The 24,526-nt window shown below is 41.6% G+C and overlaps 1 protein-coding gene across 4 annotated transcripts; it reads left to right on the plus strand.

Moving 5' to 3' along the window:
* Positions 1-4,372: 4,372 nt before the first annotated feature.
* LOC132870483 (interferon-induced very large GTPase 1-like) lies at positions 4,373-17,187 on the plus strand. Of its 4 annotated transcripts, XM_060904125.1 has the most exons (8): positions 4,373-4,526; positions 8,126-8,253; positions 9,185-9,324; positions 9,447-9,549; positions 9,728-9,844; positions 9,931-10,554; positions 11,333-11,397; positions 11,691-17,187. In XM_060904125.1, exons 5-8 carry the CDS (start codon positions 9,841-9,843, stop codon positions 16,392-16,394), a joined length of 5,397 nt encoding a protein of 1,798 aa, XP_060760108.1. In that variant the 5' UTR covers positions 4,373-4,526; positions 8,126-8,253; positions 9,185-9,324; positions 9,447-9,549; positions 9,728-9,840; the 3' UTR covers positions 16,395-17,187. The 4 variants fall into 4 exon arrangements, with proteins under 4 accessions (XP_060760108.1, XP_060760109.1, XP_060760110.1 ...); XM_060904126.1 differs by lacking the exon at positions 9,185-9,324; XM_060904127.1 differs by lacking the exon at positions 8,126-8,253.
* The last annotated feature ends 7,339 nt before the right edge of the window (positions 17,188-24,526 follow it).

Raw genomic sequence — 24,526 nt, forward strand, 5'->3', positions numbered from 1 at the left:
TTTCAAAGGGTCTTCTGGGTTATCGAAGTGAATATTAAAATCTCCGACAACTAAAGCTTTGTCTAAGGAAATAACCAGATCTGAGATAAAATCTGCAAATTCAGAAAGAAACTCAGAATATGGCCCCAGGGGCCTGTAAATAATAAGCAATGGAATTAACTGGGTAGACCTATTTTTCAAGGCTACATACATTATATGAGTATGAGGAACTTCAAATGTATTAAATTTATAACCAGGTTTTTGTGTTACACCTAGATAATCGTTATAAATAACCGCGACGCCTCCTCCTCTGCCAGTTAGACGAGGCTGGTGTATATAACTGTATCCAGGAGGACTCGCTTCATTTAATGCTATATATTCATTTGGCTTAATCCATGTTTCAGTTAAACAAAGTACATTAAACTCCTGATCAGTAATGAGTTCATTAACCATTAGCGCTTTAGATGTAAGAGATCTAATATTTAATAGCCCCACCTTTAGATCAAAGGTGCTGGCAGCAGCTGTACAGTCAGTCTGATCTAATTTTATATTGATTAGGTTACTGGAACAAACTCTCTGAAAATTTCTACCTTTTTGTTGAGCTCGGGGAACAGACACAGTCTCGATGTAGTGGACCCTGAGTGACGACTCTGTGCAGTTAGCAGACAGTCGGTTTAGCCTGTTCGTCTGCTCCCTGGCCTTGGCTCTGGATTGTCAGAAATTAACTAGGCCTGTTCTGAGACTATGACCTATGCTGCAGAAAATGAGAGCAGCACCTTCCCGAGTGGGATGGATACTGTCCCGCCCTAACAGGCCAGCAGTGCCCTCAAAATTAGCCCAATTATCTATAAAGCCTACACTGCTTTCAGAGCACCACCTGGACAACCAGCAGTTCAGCGACCATAACCTGCTGTAAGCTCCATCGCCACGCCGCATTGGGATGGGGCCAGAGCATACTACAGCATCGGACATCGCCTTCGCTAATTTAAACACCTCTACAAAGTTACTCTTAGTAACCTCAGACTGACAAAGGCGTATATCATTAGCTCCTGCATGGATAACTATCTTTGAGAACCTGTGCTTGCCTAGGACCCTAAGATTACCTGCTATGTCCGGCACCCTGGCTCCCGGTATACACCTGACTAAAGCTGCTGGTGCCCCTAAAGGCTGAGCTAATTTCACGTGCCGTATGATAGAGTCCCCTATAACCAGAGCTCTTTCAGGTTTCTCAGTGGGTGCATCACTAAGGAGAGCAAACCTGTTCGACACGTGACGCGGAGAGGAGTGGTGCTCCCGTGGGCGAGCCTCAGCGGTAGCTTTGGCTCTACGCTTATGCCGCCGAGCCGTCACCCATTCGCCCCGCTGTAAGGGCTCTAATGCTGGAGTTGGGGGATTACTAACTCCACCTAGGGCATCCAGACTTTCCCCTACAGAAACTACACTGTTCTCACGCTCACTAACCTGCTCTAAAGCCTGGACACGCGCTTCTAGCACTGAAATCTTCTCCGTCAGAGAGCTAACTAATCTGCACTTATCACAAGTAAAGCTAATAGAGCTATCGCTAGCGATGGAGGAAGAATGACTAAACATCCTGCACTCAGCACACTGAACAGGCTGAAGGTGTGCCATGATGAAAAGATTCACGTACCCTTAATCAAAGATCTGTTGATATTAAAGCAGATCCGATGTGGATGGCCTTCACTTATGGTCTTTACACAGGAGGAGGAAAAGAAAAAAAGAAGGCTTCCGGTCTTGGCATTCTTCTGAAAAGAGAGAGAGAAAAAATGGAAAGTGGAAAGTACAAAAAGGAAAGCGACAGTACAATCAAAATGAAGAGGATGCTGGAAAATTAATTGTAGAAAAAAATTTAGAAAGATTAGTAATTAACGCCAACACTCGCGGAAAAAAAGACTCGTCGTAAACAACTTGGGAACCAGGAAGTGCACCAATATATCATTGAATTCCACTGATATATTATTATTTTTATTATTATTATTATTATTATTATTATTATTATTATAGTACAATGGCATCATATTGAATATTTTGGCAGCATCTTATACCGAGTTTCATTTACAACTGCCAGAGAATGAGGAGATAATGATATTGGAAATAAGAAGAAAGGGTACTTTGCATTCTGATTACTACCTGATTGTGTTTGTGTAAGCATGACTGGGTCATTTTTTCTATCCTTCATTTGCCTGTTTCCTTGTCGAAAAATGCTGAAAATTCCCTAACAAAAGTGATGCATATGTTTCTTTAAGAACTCTGATAATGTTCAGTATTGCTTTATGTGATTGGTTCGATGAAGAGGTGATTCTAGAGTCTGTTGTGGCCCCAAGCAAAAATTTCCAGGGGCCCCTTCTGACCAGTGTTCTTCACCAATATGTTATAAATAATCTGACACCAACGAAAAATGTATGAAACCAAAGGTTTTTTAAATTCCAAATGTGAAAATACAATGGTAAAGAACAATAAAAACAATAAAAACAATAAACACCAAAATAAATAAGCCCTCAAGCCCTGACCCTCGAGGGGCCCCTGGGCCAGGGGGCCCCAAGCAGTTGCTTGCCTTGCCTGTTCACAAGCTGCGCATCTGGTTTGATGTGTGTTCTGCTGACCAATCAGAGATCAGTACCCCAGAGGGATAATTTGAAGTGGTCTTCAGTGAAGGATGGTTACAAGGAGTGAAGTTATACTGAGCTGCAATCATTATAGATCTGAGTGTGCCTAAATGCAACAAAGTAAATTTGTTTGATATATATATATATATATATATATATATATATATATATATATATATATATATATATATATATCCTCCTGGGAACCAAGAAAAAATGTGTCTCTCAATTTCTCTTTTGTTGTGATTTCCTTACTAGGAATTTCCCAGCAACCCTCCTAGTCACATATCATTGGAAAGCCCAGGATGTACTCTTTACAACACACCAGGATTCAAGTGAATAGCTTGAAAGAGTAAGAGGGTGTGCACGTAAAACAAATGTTAACTACAGAGGACACAAGTCTATGGGTTGGTTCTCAGGAGGAGATATAATTTATCGATATTTATATAATTGGTGGTTGATAACGACTGTTTGTTAACTTCCACTAGATTGCTAAGGACCACATTTTGAGTCTAATGGAGTTATAACCTATAGAGATATATTTGTGTTTCTGATTTTGACAGTGTATACTTCTATACCCATTTCTGTGTCATCTGGATGAATTGTTTGTTGTTTGTTACAGTTGCAGAGGATTGCATTAACCCTAACCCGAAGTAAAGGCGTAATCCAGATTCATGTGGGCTTAGTTTGCCACCTAGTGGACAAAAACTGTAGCGATTCAGGATACCTGATATGGAAAAGGCGCCTCAGTTTTCTGTTTTCTATCCATTTATGAGCCATTCCACCGAATCGGTGCTATTTCCGTCCCTTTAAATACATTTCCTTATTACGCAGAATGTCCTGCACATTGATCTGATTTCAAATTTAAGATATATAATTGTAAGGATTAATAAAAACTACCTAAAACACTGAAAAATAGCATGTGTTACCTGTCCCCGCACTCTATCTTTATACTTAACTATGAAATATTATGATTAAAATCCTTCAGAAACAGTATTTCTTTCGCACTGTTGTGTGACTCCATATCCTCTCCATGGTTTAAATATATTTTTTTCATAAGAAATCCACAATATCTTAGTTAAAATACACATTTTAGTCGTGTCCCTGGGTTTTCACTCAGTCCTGTTACCCAAACATATTACTCCATCTGACAAATTTGGAACATTCCATAAATCACATGCTCAACAGGAAGTTACATCAGTTGTGTCTTCTGAAGGCCATGGGAAGACCAAAAGTTAGTTCTCTCATTCACTTTTCTGTATATTTGATGATTTTTTAACATTGACTGATAAGGTCAGTGTCAACATACTGTCCTGTTACTTAAATTATTTCTTAGATGACGTTTATTTTAAAAATAAAGATTTTTGGTAAATCACTAGAATGTGCTAAGTGTGGTCATGCTATTAGCGATGACACCATGTGGCTTAATTCCATGTATTAGCTAATCCTAGGCTAAAAACTCAGTCCTGTTACTTTCAGAGTTTTGGTAACAGGACTGAGAAAAATGCAGCCATCTTTGACTTCCAAACCTTGTAACGTAGCCTGAGGTTGCCCAATACACATTTTGAATAGTTAAATATGTGTGTTATTATAATCAGTGTTGAAAAGATATAATAAATTAAGTTTAATTTGAGAGTGGTACAACAAGCAAATGGCACCCATTCGGTGGAATGTCCTTTATCCATTATCTGTAGCTGCTTATCCTGTTCTACAGGGTTGCAGGAGGGCTGGAGCCTATCCCAGCTGACTATGGGCGAGAGGCGGAGTTCACCCTGAGCAAGTCGCCAGGCCATCACAGGGCTGACACACAACAATTCAAGTCAAGTCATCAAGTCATTTATTTGTATAGCACATTGCATAGCACCAGCGTAACAACTTTCTAACTTTGGGAAACAGAGGAACGGGAAGCAGGCTTCAGAACAGGTGAGTCGTGCACACTTTTCAGTGACTTTTCACAACACAAACACACTAAACATGCACACAACGGGGTGTCACAGCTCTCGCTCTCGTTCCTGACTGTCTAAAAGACACACAGAGACACAGGTGAATAGACAGCCAGTAATTTGACACAGGTGCACCTCATTACATATTACCTGCTGGTTCAACCTGCTTCCTCATCGTTCACAGCCGACACTCGACCATGCCCCTGCTGCCACAATCCTATTTTAAAACTTTTTCATTGTTGAAATTGAGAAAATTGAGAAGGCTGAGTGTAGAACGAGGGCAAAATAGTGGTATCGAAGCCTATAATGATGTTGAAAAATTATTTAAAAATCATAATGGACAGATGGTAAAAAGTTTCTAAGATGTTTTATTGTTAATTTAACATAGGGAGATGGAACTGTCTAAAATTATATGCATTTTTTAAAAATATGATCAAAGGACATGAAAGAACCCCCCCCCGCACACACACACACACACACACACATATCTCATCTCATTATCTCTAGCCGCTTTATCCTGTTCTACAGGGTCGCAGGCAAGCTGGAGCCTATCCCAGCTGACTACGGGCGAAAGGCGGGGTACACCCTATATATATATATCTCATCTCATCTCATTATCTCTAGCTGCTTTATCCTTCTACAGGGTCGCAGGCAAGCTGGAGCCTATCCCAGCTGACTACGGGCAAAAGGCAGGAGATGGAACTGTCTAAAATGATATGCATTTTTTAAAAATATGATCAAAGGACATGAAAGAACCCCCCCCCCCCCGCACACACACACACACACACACATCTCATCTCATTATCTGTAGCCGCTTTATCCTGTTCTACAGGGTCGCAGGCAAGCTGGAGCCTATCCCAGCTGACTACGGGCGAAAGGCGGGGTACACCCTGGACAAGTCGCCAGGTCATCACAGGGCTGACACATAGATACAGACAACCATTCACACTCACATTCACACCTACGCTCAATTTAGAGTCACCAGTTAACCTAACCTGCATGTCTTTGGACTGTGGGGGAAACCGGAGCACCCGGAGGAAACCCACGCGGACACGGGGAGAACATGCAAACTCCGCACAGAAAGGCCCTCGCCGGCCCCGGGGCTCGAACCCAGGACCTCCTTGCTGTGAGGCGACAGCGCTAACCACTACACCACCGTGCCGCCCTATATATAAAAATAGCCTACAAGTAGCCCGGATTTTGAATAACAATAATAAAAATACCATGCAGCATGGTGGTGTAGTGGTTAGCGCTGTCGCCTCACAGCAAGGAGGTCCTGGGTTCGAGCCCCGGGGCCGGCGAGGGCCTTTCTGTGCGGAGTTTGCATGTTCTCCCCGTGTCCGCGTGGGTTTCCTCCGGGTGCTCCGGTTTCCCCCACAGTCCAAAGACATGCAGGTTAGGTTAACTGGTGACTCTAAATTGAGCGTAGGTGTGAATGTGAGTGTGAATGGTTGTCTGTGTCTATGTGTCAGCCCTGTGATGACCTGGCGACTTGTCCAGGGTGTACCCCGCCTTTCGCCCGTAGTCAGCTGGGATAGGCTCCAGCTTGCCTGCGACCCTGTAGAAGGATAAAGCGGCTAGAGATAATGAGATGAGATGAGATATATATATATATATATATATATATATATAGTTAGGTCCATAAATATTTGGACAGAGGCAACATTTTTCTAATTTTGGTTCTGTACATTACCATAATGAATTTTGAACAAAACAATTCAGATGCAGTTGAAGTTCAGACTTTCAGCTTTAATTCAGTGTGTTGAACAAAATGATTGCATAAAAATGTGAGGAACTAAAGCATTTTTTAAACACAATCCCTTCATTTCAGGGGCTCAAAAGTAATTGGACAAATTAAATAATTGTAAATAAAATGTCCATTTCTAATACTTGGTTGAAAATGCTTTGTTGGCAATGACTGCCTGAAGTCTTGAACTCATGGACATCACCAGACGCTGTGTTTCCTCCTTTTTAATGCTCTGCCAGGCCTTTACTGCAGCGGTTTTCAGTTGCTGTTTGTTTGTGGGCCTTTCTGTCTGAAATTTAGTCTTTAACAAGTGAAATGCTGCTCAATTGGGTTGAGATCAGGTGACTGACTTGGCCATTCAAGAATATTCCACTTCTTTGCTTTAATAAACTCCTGGGTTGCTTTGGCTTTATGTTTTGGGTCATTGTCCATCTGTATTATGAAACGCCGACCAATCAGTTTGGCTGGATTTGAGCACACAGTATGTCTCTGAATACCTCAGAATTCATCCGGCTGCTTCTGTACTGTGTCACATCATCAATAAACACTAGTGACCCAGTGCCACTGGCAGCCATGCATGCCCAAGCCATCACACTGCCTCCGCCGTGTTTTACAGATGATGTGGTATGCTTTGAATCATGAGCTGTACCACGCCTTCGCCATATTCTTTTCTTTCCATCATTCTGGTAGAGGTTGATCTTGGTTTCATCTGTCCAAAGAATGTTCTTCCAGAACTGTGCTGGCTTTTTTAGATTTTTTTTAGCAAAGTCCAATCTAGCCTTTTTATTCTTGAGGCTTATGAGTGGTTTGCACCGTGCAGTGAACCCTCTGTATTTACTTTCATGCAGTCTTCTCTTTATGGTAGATTTGGATATTGATACACCTACCTCCTGGAGAGTGTTGTTCACTTGATTGGCTGTTGTGAAGGGGTTTCTCTTCACCATGGAAATTATTCTGCGATCATCCACCACTGTTGTCTTCTGTGGGCGTCCAGGTCTTTTTGCATTAATGAGTTCACCAGTGCTTTCTTTCTTTCTCAGGATGTACCAAACTGTAGATTTTGCCACTCCTAATACTGTAGCAATTTCTCGGATGGGTTTTTTCTGTTTTCGCAGGTTAAGGATGGCTTGTTTCACCTGCATGGAGAGCTCCTTTGACCGCATGTTTTCTTCACAGCAAAATCTTCCAAATGCAAGCACTACACCTCAAATCAACTCCAGGCCTTTTATCTGCTTAATTGAGAATGACATAACGAAGGAATTGCCCACACCTGCCATGAAATAGCCTTTGAGTCAATTGTCCAATTACTTTTGGTCCCTTTAAAAACAGGGTGGCACATGTTAAGGAGCTGAAACTCCTAAACCCTTCATCCAGTTTTAATGTGGATACCCTCAAATGAAAGCTGAAAGTCTGGACTTTATGTCCATGTCCATTATGTAACTATAACCTGAAAATGTTTCAGTAAACAGGTAAAAAAACAAAATTTGTGTCAGTGTCCAAATATATATGGACCTAACTGTATATATATACACGACACACACACACACCCCTGATGTCTGCTGCCTGGTGTCTCCATGTACATGTGATTTAAACCAGGACTCTAAGAGTTTATACACTGCTGTACATAAAGTACGATACAGAATAAATATAACATTCAGTTTAATGTTGGCATTTTGGTGAGAATTGTTCAAAAGTTGTTCAACAACACAAGCTGCTACTGTTAAGAACAATACTTATGAGAGAGAGAGAGAGAGAGAGAGAGAGAGAGAGAGAGAGAGAGAGAGAGACTGATCTTAAACTATCAGGGACATTTCTGTGTCATGTGATTTCAGGGAAGTCACAGAGCCTCAGCTGTTACACAATAAACCACAGGCCAAGTTTCACTTTCTACAGAAACTCACTGAAAGAAAACAACAGACAGCAAGAAGCAGAACAAATCTAAAAAACTGTCTTTACTCAGGTTGGATTTTTTCATGAATTACTTTATTACCTTCTCCTTCACTCTTTTATAAATCTGTGGTGATGGCATTTCAGATGAGGTTTACTGCTCAAACACGTCAGGTTTTAATCCTCTAATCAGGGTATTGTATCTACTGTGTCTTATAGGCACAAACAAACACACAGAACCTTCTTTTTAAATTTAAATATCTTGATTTCACAGCTCGATATGAACATTTGGAGAAGCACGAGCAGGAACTGTGGGTGAGGCTCAAAGGGGAGAATAAAATGTGACCTTGTGCATTTCTGGAGTGGTGTGGAAAAAGAAACAGATGCAAAACAGCAGTCAATGAATTTGTAATCCGAGCCTGTGGTTAACATTTCATAATATATTGTTTATAGTAAAGATTTTCAGTAAAAAAATATACAAATTATACAAATAACACAGACTGGGTATTGTATCAGTGATTTACCAGCTGCTTTCGCGTAACTGCTGCCTTTGAGATCAAGATGCATTTCTCACTGCTCTCTTCACACATTCAACACAGGAGATTGGTATAAATGTAGCGTAGCTGCCCACTGCTCTGTGTGTGTGTGCGTGTGTGTGTGTGTGTGTTTCACTGCTTCAGATGGGTTAAATGCAGAGGAGGAATTTCACTGTGCTTGAGTGTGCATGTGACAAATAAAGGCTTATCCTTCTTTTATCTTATTTTTTAGTCGAGGAACCAGATCGCTCCACTTGTTTATTCATTTGTTTCTCTATAGATTGGGAAAGCAGGTTTAGCTCAAGTCTCATATGTGACAGGCTCATAAAGCCAAATTCCAGCAAGAGTCATTGGACCAGCCATACTGGAAGGGAAATCAAGGTTTACAGAGTTGTTTATAATCCAGGATGTGACTGGAAACTTCATGTGTAATAACTTCATACCTGTGCTACTTCCTCTTTGTATAAGGTTTGCTGTGACAGTCATGCAAGTGTCTGTGTGGGAGTAAAATCTATAAAGCTGCCACTACATTATTTATGTCTACATAAAATTAGTGTCACATTCTGGCTCCAGAACTACCACAACCCTGACCAGGATAAAGCACTTCAGTGAGTGAATGAATGGAAAAAAATCATGCATCCTTCCAAGAGTGTTGTAATAAAACTTTATCGTGTACAAATGCACAGAACAAGTGTTAACTCCTGACTAAGTGAGTCTTTTTTTATTCTAGTAACCGCAGTCTGAGGACTAATCAGCCCAACACGGTCCATTTAAAAGGTTCAAGTTCATTTGAACAAACCACACTGGCCAGTGTCCACATTCTGAAAATAAAGGTAATATATAATATTTTTTCCAATAATCAGAAAAACATGAATGAAGAGATTAGAGCATGAGAATGCAAGAAAACAAAGCAAGCCAACAAGTAAACGTGAAGGTATTCTAAAAGGCAGGAAAGTTAAAGTGAATTTCCTTTTTGTTTTTCACTTTAATAAAACAATCATCATTTCTTAGGTTTATGAATAGTGAACAAAGAAAAAGAGGAAAACATGACCTGAGCTAACAAACACACAGAAGAGAAAAGAGCAACTGCACCATCAAGTCCTCGTGTCTCATCAGCCAGTAAAATGGGTAAGAACTGAATAACTGATTTTTACGGTCAGCATCTGTGCTGGATTATCTGGGCTTTCACACGACACTGTGTTATTGTATTTTAGCCCAACAGGACTCCAGGGTCAACATTGTGATGTTTGGAAGCATTTCTGCAGTCCACTTTGGACCTGAAAATATACTACTTGGACAAGAGCAATCCGTTTTAAGAAACACAGAGGTCTCTCAGATTGTCCCCGTAACGAGCAGAGTATCAGGACGTAATGTTTCTGTCATCGATATTCTTGGCTTGGAAGAGACTGATTTACCCCCACACACTGTGCATCAGTTCATCAGTAGACTGGTCAATGAAAATGAAATCCATGCTTTCATCTTTGTGCTTCAACTGAACCAGCTAACAGACACTGATAAACTGGGACTAGAATGGCTGAAAAGTACATTTGGAGAACGTGCTCTTGCCTTTGTGATGATTCTGTTCACTTATGAGAGCGAGGAGGAATGTGACACCATCATCGATGACCTGAAGAATAACACTGTTCTAGAGCAACTGACACAGCAGTGTGGAGGCAGATACTGCACATGCAGCAAGAGCATGAACCACCAATCAGAAATGGGAACGCTGCTGGAGAACATTGACCACCTCATCTCTGAGAACAGTCAGTGCTGTTACACAGCTGAGCTCTACACCGCAGCCTTCAGAGGCCTGCAAGACAGACAAAACCAGCAAACAGGTGTGTCAATATTACAGGGCAAGGCAAACAGTACCATTTACATCCTGCACATTTCTTCTAATATTCTTGTTCTTCCAATCAAACTAACGTTTTTATAAAAATGAGGAAAGAAAGGCATTTTTCCCAATTTGATCTTGCAAATTTATGACAACTCCCAGCTGAGGAGGGCGGGGGAACAGATGTTTCATTCGCAGTCTGTGAAGCCACATTCCATCACTGTGTCACAGCGCAGTGTAATACAGAGGGAGTGAAATGCTCTTTGCCTTCTTCTACATACATGAGCTTACAGATGACTGTGACCCACAGGCTGCTCAAGCTGTGAGGAGTGGGAAGTCTTCTGTATCATGGGGGGGGGGGGGGGGGAACGGGTTTGTAATGTACTGTATAAGGATGTAGGGTGGGTTTAAAAGGGCAGGTGAGCAGTCAAAGGGTTACAGGCAGGCAGCAGAGACTGTGATTGGTACGAGCCAGTAGCTAAATGGTTCAGGAACTCTAAGAGCTTGCCACTGTGCATAGTGGTAGTGTTTCATTAGTGGGATTTTATGCAGCTGTCATGAAAACCCAATGTCTGAAGATTCCAGTGAAGGATTCTCATACTGACCTCTGTTTCAGAGGCAGATTGTAACTTGAGAGTGCTCATTAAAGTTTTCACTTCACACAGTTGAGTGGAGAGCTGTGGTAGGGCAGAAATCTGACCAACTAACTTGTTAGAAAAGAGGTACCTGATGAGCGTGTCACAGCTTGTAAATTGATTTAATAAATAACTTTGTGTTCTTAGCTGCTAATAGACTTCTGCTACAAGAAGAGGTGGATAACAAAGAGGACCTAACAAATCAGCCAGAGGTAAGCAGTTCCAGAAATTGTCCCCAGGTTCTACACAGTAATCTAATCATGTAATTATGTGGCTAATTATTTTACACCAGAAAGAAACCAGATATTCTACAAATACAATTTTATTCTATACAGAAGTATAGTGCCGTGTTTTATTGGGCTTAAGCCCCTCCCTTTGTCACCTCATGTCTAAAATCAGACATCCCACTGATGCTTAAAAATCTACACAGACTACTATACACTCATCAGTTTTTGATGACCAAAGATTAATTGGCTAAAGCTAGAGATAATGTATTGTTTTACAGGTAATATCTCCAAAACCTGATGACGAAGATTGTAAGCCAGATTTTTCTGAAGAATTGAAGGACCTCTTTTCAAGAGTATTAGGAAATCACAACCAAATCATAAAATCTGCAGATATTCTTCAAATAATAAAACCATTATTGCAATACCAAGAATCTTCATTACATGTAGCTTTCCTACAAAAGCTGCTGATGGTGAATTACAACGCACGATATATTTCAGTTGATAAACAATCCAGGGAAGAGCCTGACTTTTCACCAGAACCAGTGGATGAAGATCAGGAGAGCAGTTTGTCAGGTTTTTTTGACACAGATACATCAACCTCTGACCCTATAAACAATAAACAGATTGTTCACCCCATGGATGTCCAGATGGCGGTGTTTCACTGCTCTGATCATTTCCTAAAGCAGCTAATAGTAACTAAACTGTCTCAGTGTCAGTATGCTCTGCCTCTGCTGGTGCCCAACCCCTTCACCAGAGAGATCGAGTTTCCTCTGTGGACCTTTCACCAAATCAGAAAGAGCTGGAAGGTCACTGATGAGTCTGGTAAAGTTATCAACAAAGCCATGTCGATTTCTGTGGCACAAACGCCAATGGTGGCATTTTTCAGGCTTGGTTCTGCATCTTTGTCCAAGTCTCAGCTGATGAACAACTTGATCAATGAGAAACATCATACATTCTTCCACCGGGACTGCCGTGGAAGCAGCAGAAACCGGCTTCTGATGGACGGAGTGGTGGAGATCGCTTGGTACTGCCCATCTGGGAAGGAAACTGATTATTTCCCAGACTGTGTTGCATTCTGTAACCTCCACGGTGATGCAGAAACTAATCAAGAGCAACTGCATATCCTGACTGAAGAGTCCTCAGTGAATGTTGTACTTTTATCTGAACAAAAAGATACCAAAAATAACATAATACTAAATCTTCTTCAAAGCCCAAAGCCACTAATTTGCTTGTTCACCAAAAGTAATGAAGGTGTAACTAGGAAAAAAAATCTGAAATTCAAAATTGGTCTTGAACAGAGAAATCAGTCAGATATATCTGAAGTTCTCAGAAACACACTCAAAAAGTGTTTTACATCAGCCCCCAAATTCAGACTTGAAAACATGGGTGCACACGGGAAGATCAGAACAGATGAGGAGGATGGTAAATGTCAGAAGGGGAAAGAAGCAGCTCTCCAAATGACAAAGTTATTCCATGGAATGGAATTGTCCAAAGTGAAGGAAACATATATGGTCTGTCAGGGGAAACTGTGGCATGACTGGTGCCAGAAAAACAAAGAACTCCATCGACTTCAAGGAGCAACCATCGAGATGAAGAAGTGTGAAAAACAAACTGAAATGAAGACAATTCGTAAGCAACAGTATGAGTGTGGAGTCACAAATCTGATGGAGATGTTTATTCACACACTGAATTCACCAGAAGTAAATGATAAAGAATATTTTCTGAGATGGATTGTAATCTTGCTTGACAACTACACCATTGATGAACTCCCCAGACTTCGGGATTCACAACTTCAGGACATACCAAAACAGCTGAACGCTACAGCCTTCGGTTTGGAACACATCCTTAGGGAGATGGGTCAGATATACGAGTCATTTATTTCTGTACAAACACACGAGGAAGGATCTTTAAGAGAAGATTTCACCTGTCTTCCTAAGCTGGGAGCAGATGTAATGCTCTCTGGGTACCCACTGGAGCTGATGGATGGAAATGCTGCTCATATTCCTCTGATCTGGGTTTCAGCAGTGCTAGATGAACTTGTGAAGATACTGGGAGATCAGAGAGTGTTTGTGCTGTCAGTTCTGGGGATTCAGAGCTCTGGGAAATCCACCATGCTGAATGCCATGTTTGGACTCCAGTTTGCTGTCAGTGCTGGAAGGTGCACCAGAGGAGCCTTCATGCAGCTGGTCAGAGTGTCAGAGGAGATGAAGAAAGAGCTGAAGTTTGACTACATTCTAGTTGTTGACACTGAAGGACTTAGAGCTTTAGAGCTGGCTGGGAAGACGAGCATACATCATGATAATGAACTCGCCACATTTGTTGTTGGTCTTGGAAACCTGACCTTGATCAACATCTTTGGAGAGAACCCTGCTGAGATGCAGGACATCCTTCAGATTGTTGTTCAAGCCTTCCTGAGGATGAAGAAGGTCCGGCTTTATCCCAGATGTATGTTTATCCATCAGAATGTTGGAGACATCACAGCTGGAGAAAAAACGATGGAAGGAAGGAGATGCTTACTGGGAAAACTGGATGAAATGACCAAGCTGGCATCTAAAGAAGAAGACTGTGATGCTCAATGTTTTAGTGATATCATTGCGTTTGATGTACAAAATGATGTTAGGTACTTTGCACAGCTCTGGGAGGGCAGTCCACCCATGGGACCACCAAACCCATCATACAGTGAAAATGTTGATGAGCTAAAGAGAAACATCTTTTCAAATATCAAGATAAATCGTGTAATGAGTCTTTCACAATTCAAATCCCATTTAAGTAATTTATGGAATGCACTGCTGAATGAAAACTTTGTGTTTAGCTTCAAAAACTCTTTAGAGATTGCAGTGTACAGGAAACTAGAGAATGAATATTGTAAATGGACCTGGAACCTCAGGAGTTCCATGTCGGTAACTGAGAATAAACTGTTTAACAGAATCAACAATGAAAGGGACCCAAAGATTGATGAAAATGACATCATGGCAGACATGAAAGACACAAAGTTGGATGTGGATAAATCAATCGAGAAGTTCTTCAATGAAGACAAAGATAAAGAAACTTTGAACCATTGGCAAAAAAGATTTGAGAGAAAAGTTTCTGATCTTTACAATGACCTTGTAAAAGCAACAAAAAGGAAGTTAGATAAAATTGCTTGTCTGAAAATTGCAAGAGAAAAGATAGACCAGGAGAAGACTAAGAGGGAAATTAAGCTTTATAAACAGAGCAAAGACCTAGCAATGATTTTAAAAAGTAAAGAAACTGATGAAGATACACTCAGGACAAACTTTGAAGATGTCTGGGAAATGTGGGTCGCTGAGGTGACAAAAGATGCACCTTCAGTTGACAACATCAATATCTGGGGAGATGTAATACAGACACTGTCAGAAAGTTATGAGGACAACCTTGTTTGTGAGCGACAAAGAAAGGCTGCATACAAAAAGTTTGAGTGCTTAGGAGATTACTCAGACTACATTATTCTGAACAAACAACAAGAGCTCCATCAGGAAGATCTACAGTCACAGGAACATGTGGAGAGAGAAGATGAAAGCCCTGGTGCACTCGTTCATACAGTTAGAGATGGTCCATCTGAGGGAACCATGACTCTAACCTCTGAGGAGAACAAGTTATTTAGGGCACTGATTGGAAGAATGATCAAAGACACTGAAGAAGAAATTCAGAGGAAACCCATCGCAGAACAGGGATACAGTCAGATCTACATCCCAGAAATAATAGCCTCCATCAAAAACCACGTAAGAGTACAACAAACTCAGACCTCCAGATATAAGCTAAAGAAAGAATTCACAGTGGATCTGTGTCTCCATGTGTGCAGCTTTGCAGCTAACCAGTTTAATGACCTTCACATGAAATTCAAGGAAGCAAACAATGTAGAAGTGTACCTGAAGAAACAGAAGCCTCAATACTTCAATATCTTCAAGAACTACTACAACGGTGCGAGCTCAGCTGCAGTGTTTGGTGAATTCATTGTGGACAAACTTGAGCCGTCTATCCTGCAGGCAGCATACGACCAAACTGCCATTGATGTAGCTGAGAAAATGAAACGCAATGTTCCAGCATTCAGTGGAAACAGGTCAAATCTGGAAAAACACATTCTGACATCACTAGCAGAAGACGAGGACTTTGAGAGCTATATTGAATACATTCACAAGCCCAAAGAACATTTCAATCACTTTATTACCAAGGAAGTAAATCAGTACATCCTCACAGACAAAGGTGAAGAGGTTCTGGAAACAATCAAAACCAACATCAAGTCCAAAACAAAGTGTGTGATGGATGCTGTCAATAGAGCAGCAGAAGACGTCAGTAAAAGAAACGGAGACATCGACATGTGGCTGGAGAACTTCTCCAAAGAGCTAAAAGATGAGCTTCAGTTTAAAGAAGAATCGTGTCCTGAGCAGAAAGAAATTACAGACCTTGGCTTTCTCCAAGAGCTTGTAAATCAGGACCTGACTGACACCATGGAAAAATTATGCAGTGAATTCAAAACCATTTCTGACCTCAAACAGGAAATGTTCAGGAAGAAGCCAAATGAGATTCTGATTGAACACCTCTGTCGATGTTGCTGGGTTCAGTGTCCATTCTGCAATGCCATCTGTACCAACACAATGGAGGATCATGATGGAGATCACCGTGTTCGTTTCCATCGCAACTGTGGAGTCAATGGATGGTCTTTCATGTTTTCAGAAAATCTTGGAGTTGATTTCTGCACAACTGCTGTTTCAAGTAACATGTTTTTTCGTACATCTGCTGGTGTGTTTGCATTTAAAGAGTACAGAAAAGCGGGTGGAGACTATGCCAAGTGGAACATCAGCCCTGACACCTCTGAGATGCCCTACTGGAAGTGGTTTGTGTGTAGGTTCCAGGAAGACCTGGAAAAGCACTACAAAAGAAAATTCACAGGGAATGGAGAGATTCCTCATGAATGGAGGGAGATCACCAAAGCTCGAGCCATTGAAAGCTTAAGTGAGTTATAATATAAACTGGAAGAGATTTTAACTGTTCTTGATGCTTTAATACCGTAGATATTTAAGTGTTTTTATTGTCTTTCAATATGTCCAGGTGTTTATGTTTTTTTTTTTAAATTACTATTTCCTGTTCCGAGACGTGTTAAATGCTACTGAATAGACAGCAGTTTGTGTGATGATTTTATTTTTAAATTTCTGGTGACATTTCTGATTCATCCTCTAAAGTGGAATAGTAGTTAATACTTATCTTCATTTGCACCTCATTTGACATATGGGGCACAAATCTGTTACACAATAAACAGTATAGACAAGCTTCGTTGTGCATCTCATATAATTTAAAATATATAATTAAAAAATATATGTTTGTCCTTTCCTCTAATGGGTTTTATTTTACATTTTTATTCTGAATGGAGATTAAACTTTTAACTACAACACACACACGTGTTCTTACTGTATTGGCTTTATTTAAGCAATAATGACATACAGGAGCATGTTTACTTTCATCAAAACTGTACAATTTGTGGCATAAGATCATTAAAAATCATCCTGTGACAAAAACAACAGTAATATCTCTGGAGTTGTGAGAATCTGAGATGAATAAATTGAGTGAGTGGTTTAAACTGATTTAAGATCTCGACTTTAAGTAAAAGATTTTAAACAGATTTAAGACTATTTTTGGTCTTTTCCACCATCACTAAGTTTTAAAGTTACTCACCTATGATGTGAACTGGTTGGTGGATTTTTTTTAACCTGCTTTAAACTGGACTTCCAGTGGTCACTAAATAAACTAAAAAGTGACTTACCTGCCTTTGTGTTCATAAATGTGAATGTTTAATGAATTTAAATGCTGAATTTTAAGTTTCCTCATCTGTCCAAAAAGTTCCCTCTGAACTCGGGACTGATTCTGGGCTTCAGCACTTGATGCAGATGTTTCCCAAACGCTCTCAGTGCAAACACTCACATCGCAAAGCTGAGCTAATTACTGAGCTCCATTCCTGTGAAAGTCTGCTCTTATAGATCAGTAACCATGACAACTCTTTCCCCAGCATCACACAAGTAGCAGCAGGAAGTAAAATGAAAGTAGCATGTGTAACCGCTGTCTGCATTGTGTTGTGTTTCTGTGACAAAGGCCGACACTTTCTCAGTGTTTGAATGCACTTTTATTGCCTGTAAGACAGCAAGGAAACCCACTGGTTGGTCACGTTCATATACAGCAGTTTCTCGGCACAGCATGGGCTCAATCCTCACGTACTGGCCAGATTATTCATAAATAATAATTAGTAAACATAAACCCAAACTAGGGCTGTCAAAGTTAACGCGATAATAACGCGTTAACGCGATCTCAATTTATCGCGATTTTAAAAAAATAGTGCCGTTAACGCAAATTCTAATTTGGCCCTGCGAGTCACCCGTAGTTCCCGTTGAGGCTTGTTGCGCGCTGCTTCAATAAGAGTAAGTGTGAGTGATGGAGAAAGGCATAGACATATAAACATAGATGCCGCCTTCTGCGTAGAATCATACGTCATCCTCGCCGCCATATTGGATGTGGCAAAGTAGAGATTCTTCACCCGTCTCTGGTATAGCGTCTAGACAGTAGCCGAGAATAAAGATGCCTCATTCATGTGCTGCGTTTAACTGTACCAACAGGTTTACCGTCCAAACGAGATCACATGGGATTACCTTTCACAGGTGAGACTGGAAAAATACTTTTCAATACTGTTCCTTCAGTCTTCAGTTTCCCAGCTCATCTCCACCGGGGGGGTGTAGAGTTATAAGCAGTGAGAATTAGAGAATACAGTGCCACACTATGATGAACGTTTTTGAACGTATGATGAATGTTTTTAACCTTTCTGAATGTGAAGGAATCAGTGATATATTTTGTTTTGGTATGACGTTAGAACCTGGCCGAACTCAGTTTGGCGCTCATTCAGCTCACTTTATTCAGCGAGAGCAGGTCTGTGTGGTGACTCAATAAATAAAACAGTACATTTTTATTTTCATTCACTATTTCCAGTTTTTCCACTATTTCCATCATTTATCATATTCAGTCTTGTAGGTTGGTTATTGTGGCCTCAGGTTTTGGTAGCTTGCTACGGTATGCTGACTGATTAGCTTACCTGAGCTATCTATCGTGGATCTGTCGCTAGTTTGCAGTGTACAGGGGATTTCGCACACTATTTATAACCATCACATTAAAAGTTATATATGTTGTTTTGATGCCTGTTTGTTTCCCAAATATATACGTGTGTGTCTTAATGGGTGAATAAAAGGCATCGAGTTAAATATTATTGTAGAAAGGGGCTTTATGAAGTTCAGTCCATTTACTTGCATTGGTTTACGGGGAAGATTTGCCACATCCAATATGGCGGACACTCTGACGTATCCCAGCAACAGGCCACCAGCTCAATGCGGTGTCTATGTTTATATGTCTATGGAGAAAGGTCTGTTAAACGGGAAGTTTCATTTCAAAAGTTTCATTTCAGAAGAAGAGTGTGATTGAGTTGGTTTTGGTATGCACTTTGCAGTTCTAAAATGCTTTTGTAAAGTGAGATGTCAGTATGCTGTAGCACTGTGATATGACACTAAATGTCTTTATTGAAGTCCAACTGCAATTTATTTTTGTTTGCACAGCACTGTGAGGTCCTATAGGCTGCGACTGAATACAACTCCAGCACAATTGAAGTTTTATTTCATTATTTTCTTTTGTCACACGTCTGAACTGAGACACAGTAGTATGTGACTACATGTTTTATATTTGAGACTGCAGCTCCCTAATCCATCACACAAAACACAAAATTGGATTTTATGTTCAGTACTGCCTAGTATGTGAGTGAATAAACTCCCTTACCATTTTCTCTTGTCCCAGCAGTTTTTAACAAGTACTTTTAGCATAAAATGTGTTCACCATTTTAATTGTAACATTTCACTTTAAAAGCCTTATTCATTTACAGATTTTTAAAAAAATGTGATTAATCACGATAAACTATATGAAATCCTGAGATTAATCGCGATTAAATTTTTTAATCGTTTGACAGCCCTAATCCAAACATAAACATATGTACCTGTAAGACAGCAAGGAAACCCACTGGTTGGTCACGCTCATATACAGCAGTCTCTCGGCACAGCTTCATGGGAAGAAGTTAGCAAATATTAGCTTAGCCTTTGAGCTAAGGTAGCTAACTATCGTATCAATATGTAACAACAATACACAACCAATTTGACTCATTCCGTTAAGTGCAATGTGTTTGCCACCTTCTTAAGTATAATATAATTTTAGCTGTGTTATTGCATTACGTTATTTTCACAGTTTCAGTGCAGTGCTGTGCTTTGAGTAACCTACCATGGGCTCAATCCTCACGTACTGGTACTGAGGTGACGTCACAGCCAGTATTTATATGCTGAGGGGAGCCATGGCAACCAGTGAGTGTTCATGATACATATTGTATGTAACAGCAAATCTGATTGCTTGTCACTGTGTCAAGTGGAATCAACAGCTAAAATCTGTTACACATGCATAGCTTACACACATCATGTGGGCGACGCCACGGTTTGGGGGAAGCGAGCCCCAGACTATCATTTTTATGAGGACCAGCAAGGATTTATTATTTGTACTGCTCCTGAGCTCAGAAACAGCTTTCATACTTCACCAATCATATTAAACTCTCAACTTAAACAGCACTGATTTCTTTACCCTCGTTGTTATTACAGTTTCATGCTGCGAAACCCCAAAACCAAGTCGGTCTGGAAATCAAATCAAATCAAATCAAATCAAATCAAGTTTATTTGTACAGCGCTTTTAACAATAAACATTGTCGCAAAGCAGCTTTACAGAATTTGAACGACTTAAAACATGAGCTAATTTTATCCCTAATCTATCCCCAATGAGCAAGCCTGTGGCGACGGTGGCAAGGAAAAACTCCCTCAGACGACATGAGGAAGAAACCTCGAGAGGAACCAGACTCAAAAGGGAACCCATCCTCATTTGGGCAACAACAGACAGCCTGACTATAATATTAACAGTTTTAACAGGTATAACCCTCAACTGTCCTCATGGGGCAGTCCTTCCCAGGAGTGGGGCGATAAAACTCCGACCAGACACAGGGCACCAGGATGGATCAAGCAGGTCCGAGGGGCAGAAGAGGCCAGCATCTCAATCCCAGGATCAACATGTAACTCAATGAAATGAGCTTTGTCATGAGGTTTTGCATTCACCGTTAAATTTCTTAGTTTCTTACTCACTGGGCATCACGCTGGTGCAGTGATTGTCACCTCACAACTAAAAGGTTCTGGGTTCGACCCTTGCAGTCAACTGGGGTCTCTCTGTGTGGAGTTTGCATGTTCTCTCCTCGTGTCTGTGTGGGTTTCCTCCTGGTGCTCCAGTTTCCTCCCACAGGCCAAAGACATGTAGATTCGGTCAACTGGCTCCTCTAAACCCCCCAGAGGGTGTGTGTGTGTGTAACCCTGTGATAGACTGGTGACCTGCCCAGGCTGAACCCCGCCTCTCACCTGAAGTCAGCTGGGATTGGCTCCAGCCCAGTCACAGCCCTCAGTGGATCAGCAGCACAGACAGTGGATGGATGAATGTTTACTCACTCAGCACTTTACACTTTTTTGGTATCTGTAACTTATTTCCATTTTTTGTCGATCAGTAATTATAAAATTACAGTGTTGAATTTTTGTGAATTTGCAAAGCAAACAGGAAGTTACAAATCCCTTTTATCATCATCATAATAATAATCATCATGTCGTTTAATTTCGAATCGAATCTCGATAATCTGGAGCAGTCAGGCTTCAGGCAGGTCCTGTTAGATAAATAAAGGTAAATCCCCAGTGTGTGCACAAATGTTTTATTATTAATTTCTTTGTGCAGAGAAAAACCTGAGCACAGGAATAATACCGAGTCCAAAAGAGACAGACAGGACAAGTTTATAGCAGACATTATTAAATAGCGCCATCTACAGGCCACTTAATGCAGTTTGCAGCTTTCTCATCTCTCATTATCTCTAGCCGCTTTATCCTTCTACAGGGTCGCAGGCAAGCTGGATCCTATCCCAGCTGACTACGGGCGAAAGGCGGGGTACACCCTGGACAAGTCGCCAGGTCATCACAGGGCTGACACATAGACACAGACAACCATTCACACTCACACCTACGCTCAATTTAGAGTCACCAGTTAACCTAACCTGCATGTCTTTGGACTGTGGGGGAAACCGGAGCACCCGGAGGAAACCCACGCGGACACGGGGAGAACATGCAAACTCCGCACAGAAAGGCCCTCGCCGGCCACGGGGCTCGAACCCAGGACCTTCTTGCTGTGAGGCGACAGCGCTAACCACTACACCACCGTGCCGCCCCAGTTTGCAGCTTTAAATTCCTATATTATGTTAGCCTGGCAAGCCAGACTAAATGTGAATATTTAGTCTAGTCTCGATCGTAGACATTTCCGAAGGGTGTGGGAGGAACAACCCGCTGTCTTTCAAACTGTCTCTGTGCGTATAGGCCAACGCTCTGACCAATCAGCGCAACAGTGACTGTGATGTAGTCAGAGCGACAGAAAGCAGTGGGGGAGACCTTGAAATAAATAATTTTTCAAAATGCATATTAATTAATAAACAGGTTCTAGATATTAAGAAGTTTGGAGATAATGACCACAAGTTTGGAGTCTGTACCACATACTTAACATACACTTTTTTTTTCAAGTGTTTGCTTAAACTGTTTTTGAGAGTTTTTATTTAGTGGTGTTTGGTGAAATAATTTCCCTTAAATTTAAAATAACGGGAAAATAAGAAACAATCAAAAAGTAATGTTTCAAAGCTGTTTATTAATTCTTCGTACTGCACAAACTAGCCCCATCCTTTTGGCTACGAGCGGAGCCAGCTGGTAGATCAGACTTTTGCCATAGCCGGTCGGCAAAACAGTGAAAACGTCCTTCTTGAAAAGGAATGAGCGGAGAGCCTCTTCCTGCTCATGTTTCAACCAAAACTCCAAGTCTAATTCTTCTAAAACTGATTCCAAAGTGGAGTCAAACGTGCGCTGTTCACTAGCCGTAGCCATCTTTCCTGCTGCGCTTTCTCCAGCGTCGCGCAGCTTTGTCGTCACTCCTGCAAAAGCCCGCCCAAAGAATCCAAACAAAAACCTTGCGTTGTGATTGTCGGGCACGATTTGATGCCCAGGGTGTTTTGTTGATATGGTCCGAGGCTAGACCCACTCGTAGGCAAAAATATTTTTGGCCGCTAGGCGGGTGGGTCTAGTTTACTAGGCTAATATTATGTTTCTGTGTAGTGAAGTATAAAGGGTGTAAAAGTCATTATTTCATGACAGTATTTAAAATTTCACTACAATGTAAATTTCTGTGAGTTTTTACATCAGTTGATCATTTTAGATGAGATTAGATTAGATATACTTCAATCATCCCAGAGGGAAATTCCATTGTTTCAGCAGCCTTAAAAACATATACAACAAACACACATACAATACAAATAAATAAGCACAAATACATTCAACCACAAGACCCAGCCAGAGGTGAGGCAGCTGTCAACACACACACACACACACACACACACACACACACACACACACACACACACACACACACACCAAGTAGCAAGTGAGACTGTAACCCTAGGCTGACACTTGCACGACTTTTGGCCACGATTTTGTCGTGGCAAGTCGTGCCATTTTGGGGCACGAACTGGGAGGCTCCCGCACTGTTCACGACTAGTTCACGCATAGTTCACGACGAGTTCACGAATGCGTGCCCGTCCACATTCACGAACTGGCACGACGAGTTCACGCATAGTTTGCGCATAGTTTACGCACTTCCCGCATTGGCACGACGAGTTTGCGCAATTCGGACGGTGTCGTGCCGACTTGGGCACGCCTGTGTCATGCACAACCTCATCCTCATCAGATACCCACATGCAATTTCAGAAGTGGACCGCGAAGATCCGGACACACATGATCTGATCCCTGGTGGATGGAGGACTGACCGACACCTGCAGGGGCTGCTGCCTCTAACCGGCCATCATACCCAGAAGGATGCAAAGGATCAGCGAGACTACCTGTCACATTACTACATGTCCCCTGCTGGTGCTGTCCCTTGGCAAGAAAGAATGGTAGTAGCTTCATGAGCTGCATCCACAGTTGTTCCATTTTTGAAATAAAAGAAACGAACCCCCCCCCCCCCCCCAAAAAAAAAAAAAAAGTCATGAAGGAATAGAAAATAAAAGACATTAAAGAAAAAAGCAAGAAAAAAAAATTGCGAATGGCGAGAAGTGTCTGGGAAGCCCTATATATACCCCCGCACCGACGCCAGCGCCACTGTCGCGCAGTAGTCGTGAACTGCTCGTGAACTCGTCGTGAACTGCTCGTGCCATGCGCAAACTGTTCGTGAAGTGCGTAAACTAGTCGTGAACTGCTCGTGCCATCAATGCGTGACCGTGTCAGTGGGAAGGCACGGCCACGCTGTGACGCGCAACAATTCGTGAACATGTCGTGAACTACTCGTGAACTCGACGTGAGCTGTTCGTGAACTATTCATGGCAGTTCGTGACAGTCGTGGCATGGCGCGCACTTCCACGCACTGGCACGCATCCTCCCGCATCGTCCCGACGAGTTCACGACGAGATCACGAACAGTTTGCACATAGTTCACGACCCGGTCGCGAAATTTTGTCGTGACCAAAATTTTGAACATTTCAAAATTCTCGTCCCGACATGGCACGCAGTCACGACGGGTTTACGCACACTTCACGCCAGTTTACGACTAGTTTGCGCACTGGCACGACTCGAGTCGTGCCAATGCGTGCCACGGAATCGTGCAAGTGTCAGCGTACCCTAAGTGCTTAGTGAGGCATAACACAGCACTATGCATCAACATTTCAGATTAAAAAATAAGTCTGTGCTCAGAGCCATTTTCATTTGGTTATTTTTATTTTATGATTTTTTTCCCGCCACAAACACGTCGGCTGTGTAACTGTGAACTGGCGGTGCGTCTCTGCACAGCCGAGCCGCTGAAACACCGGAGAGAAGACCGGAGAGGGAGAAACAGAGGCCCCTGTTAAAACGGGCAGAAGTTTCCGGCAGATGGTCACGTGATTTCCAGGACTCGATGTGGGTGTGGCTTTTCAGTCTTCGGCTGGG

The sequence above is a fragment of the Neoarius graeffei genome, chromosome 22 (assembly GCF_027579695.1).
Source record: "Neoarius graeffei isolate fNeoGra1 chromosome 22, fNeoGra1.pri, whole genome shotgun sequence".
NCBI lineage: Eukaryota > Metazoa > Chordata > Actinopteri > Siluriformes > Ariidae > Neoarius > Neoarius graeffei.

What these genes read in the sequence shown, in the direction of transcription:
- LOC132870483 (XM_060904125.1), top strand. An exon ending in CAGACAAAACCAGCAAACAG is followed by an intron (nt 10,555 to 11,332) that starts GTGTGTCAATAT and finishes TTGTGTTCTTAG; the next exon opens with CTGCTAATAGACTTCTGCTA. An exon ending in ACCTAACAAATCAGCCAGAG is followed by an intron (nt 11,398 to 11,690) that starts GTAAGCAGTTCC and finishes ATTGTTTTACAG; the next exon opens with GTAATATCTCCAAAACCTGA.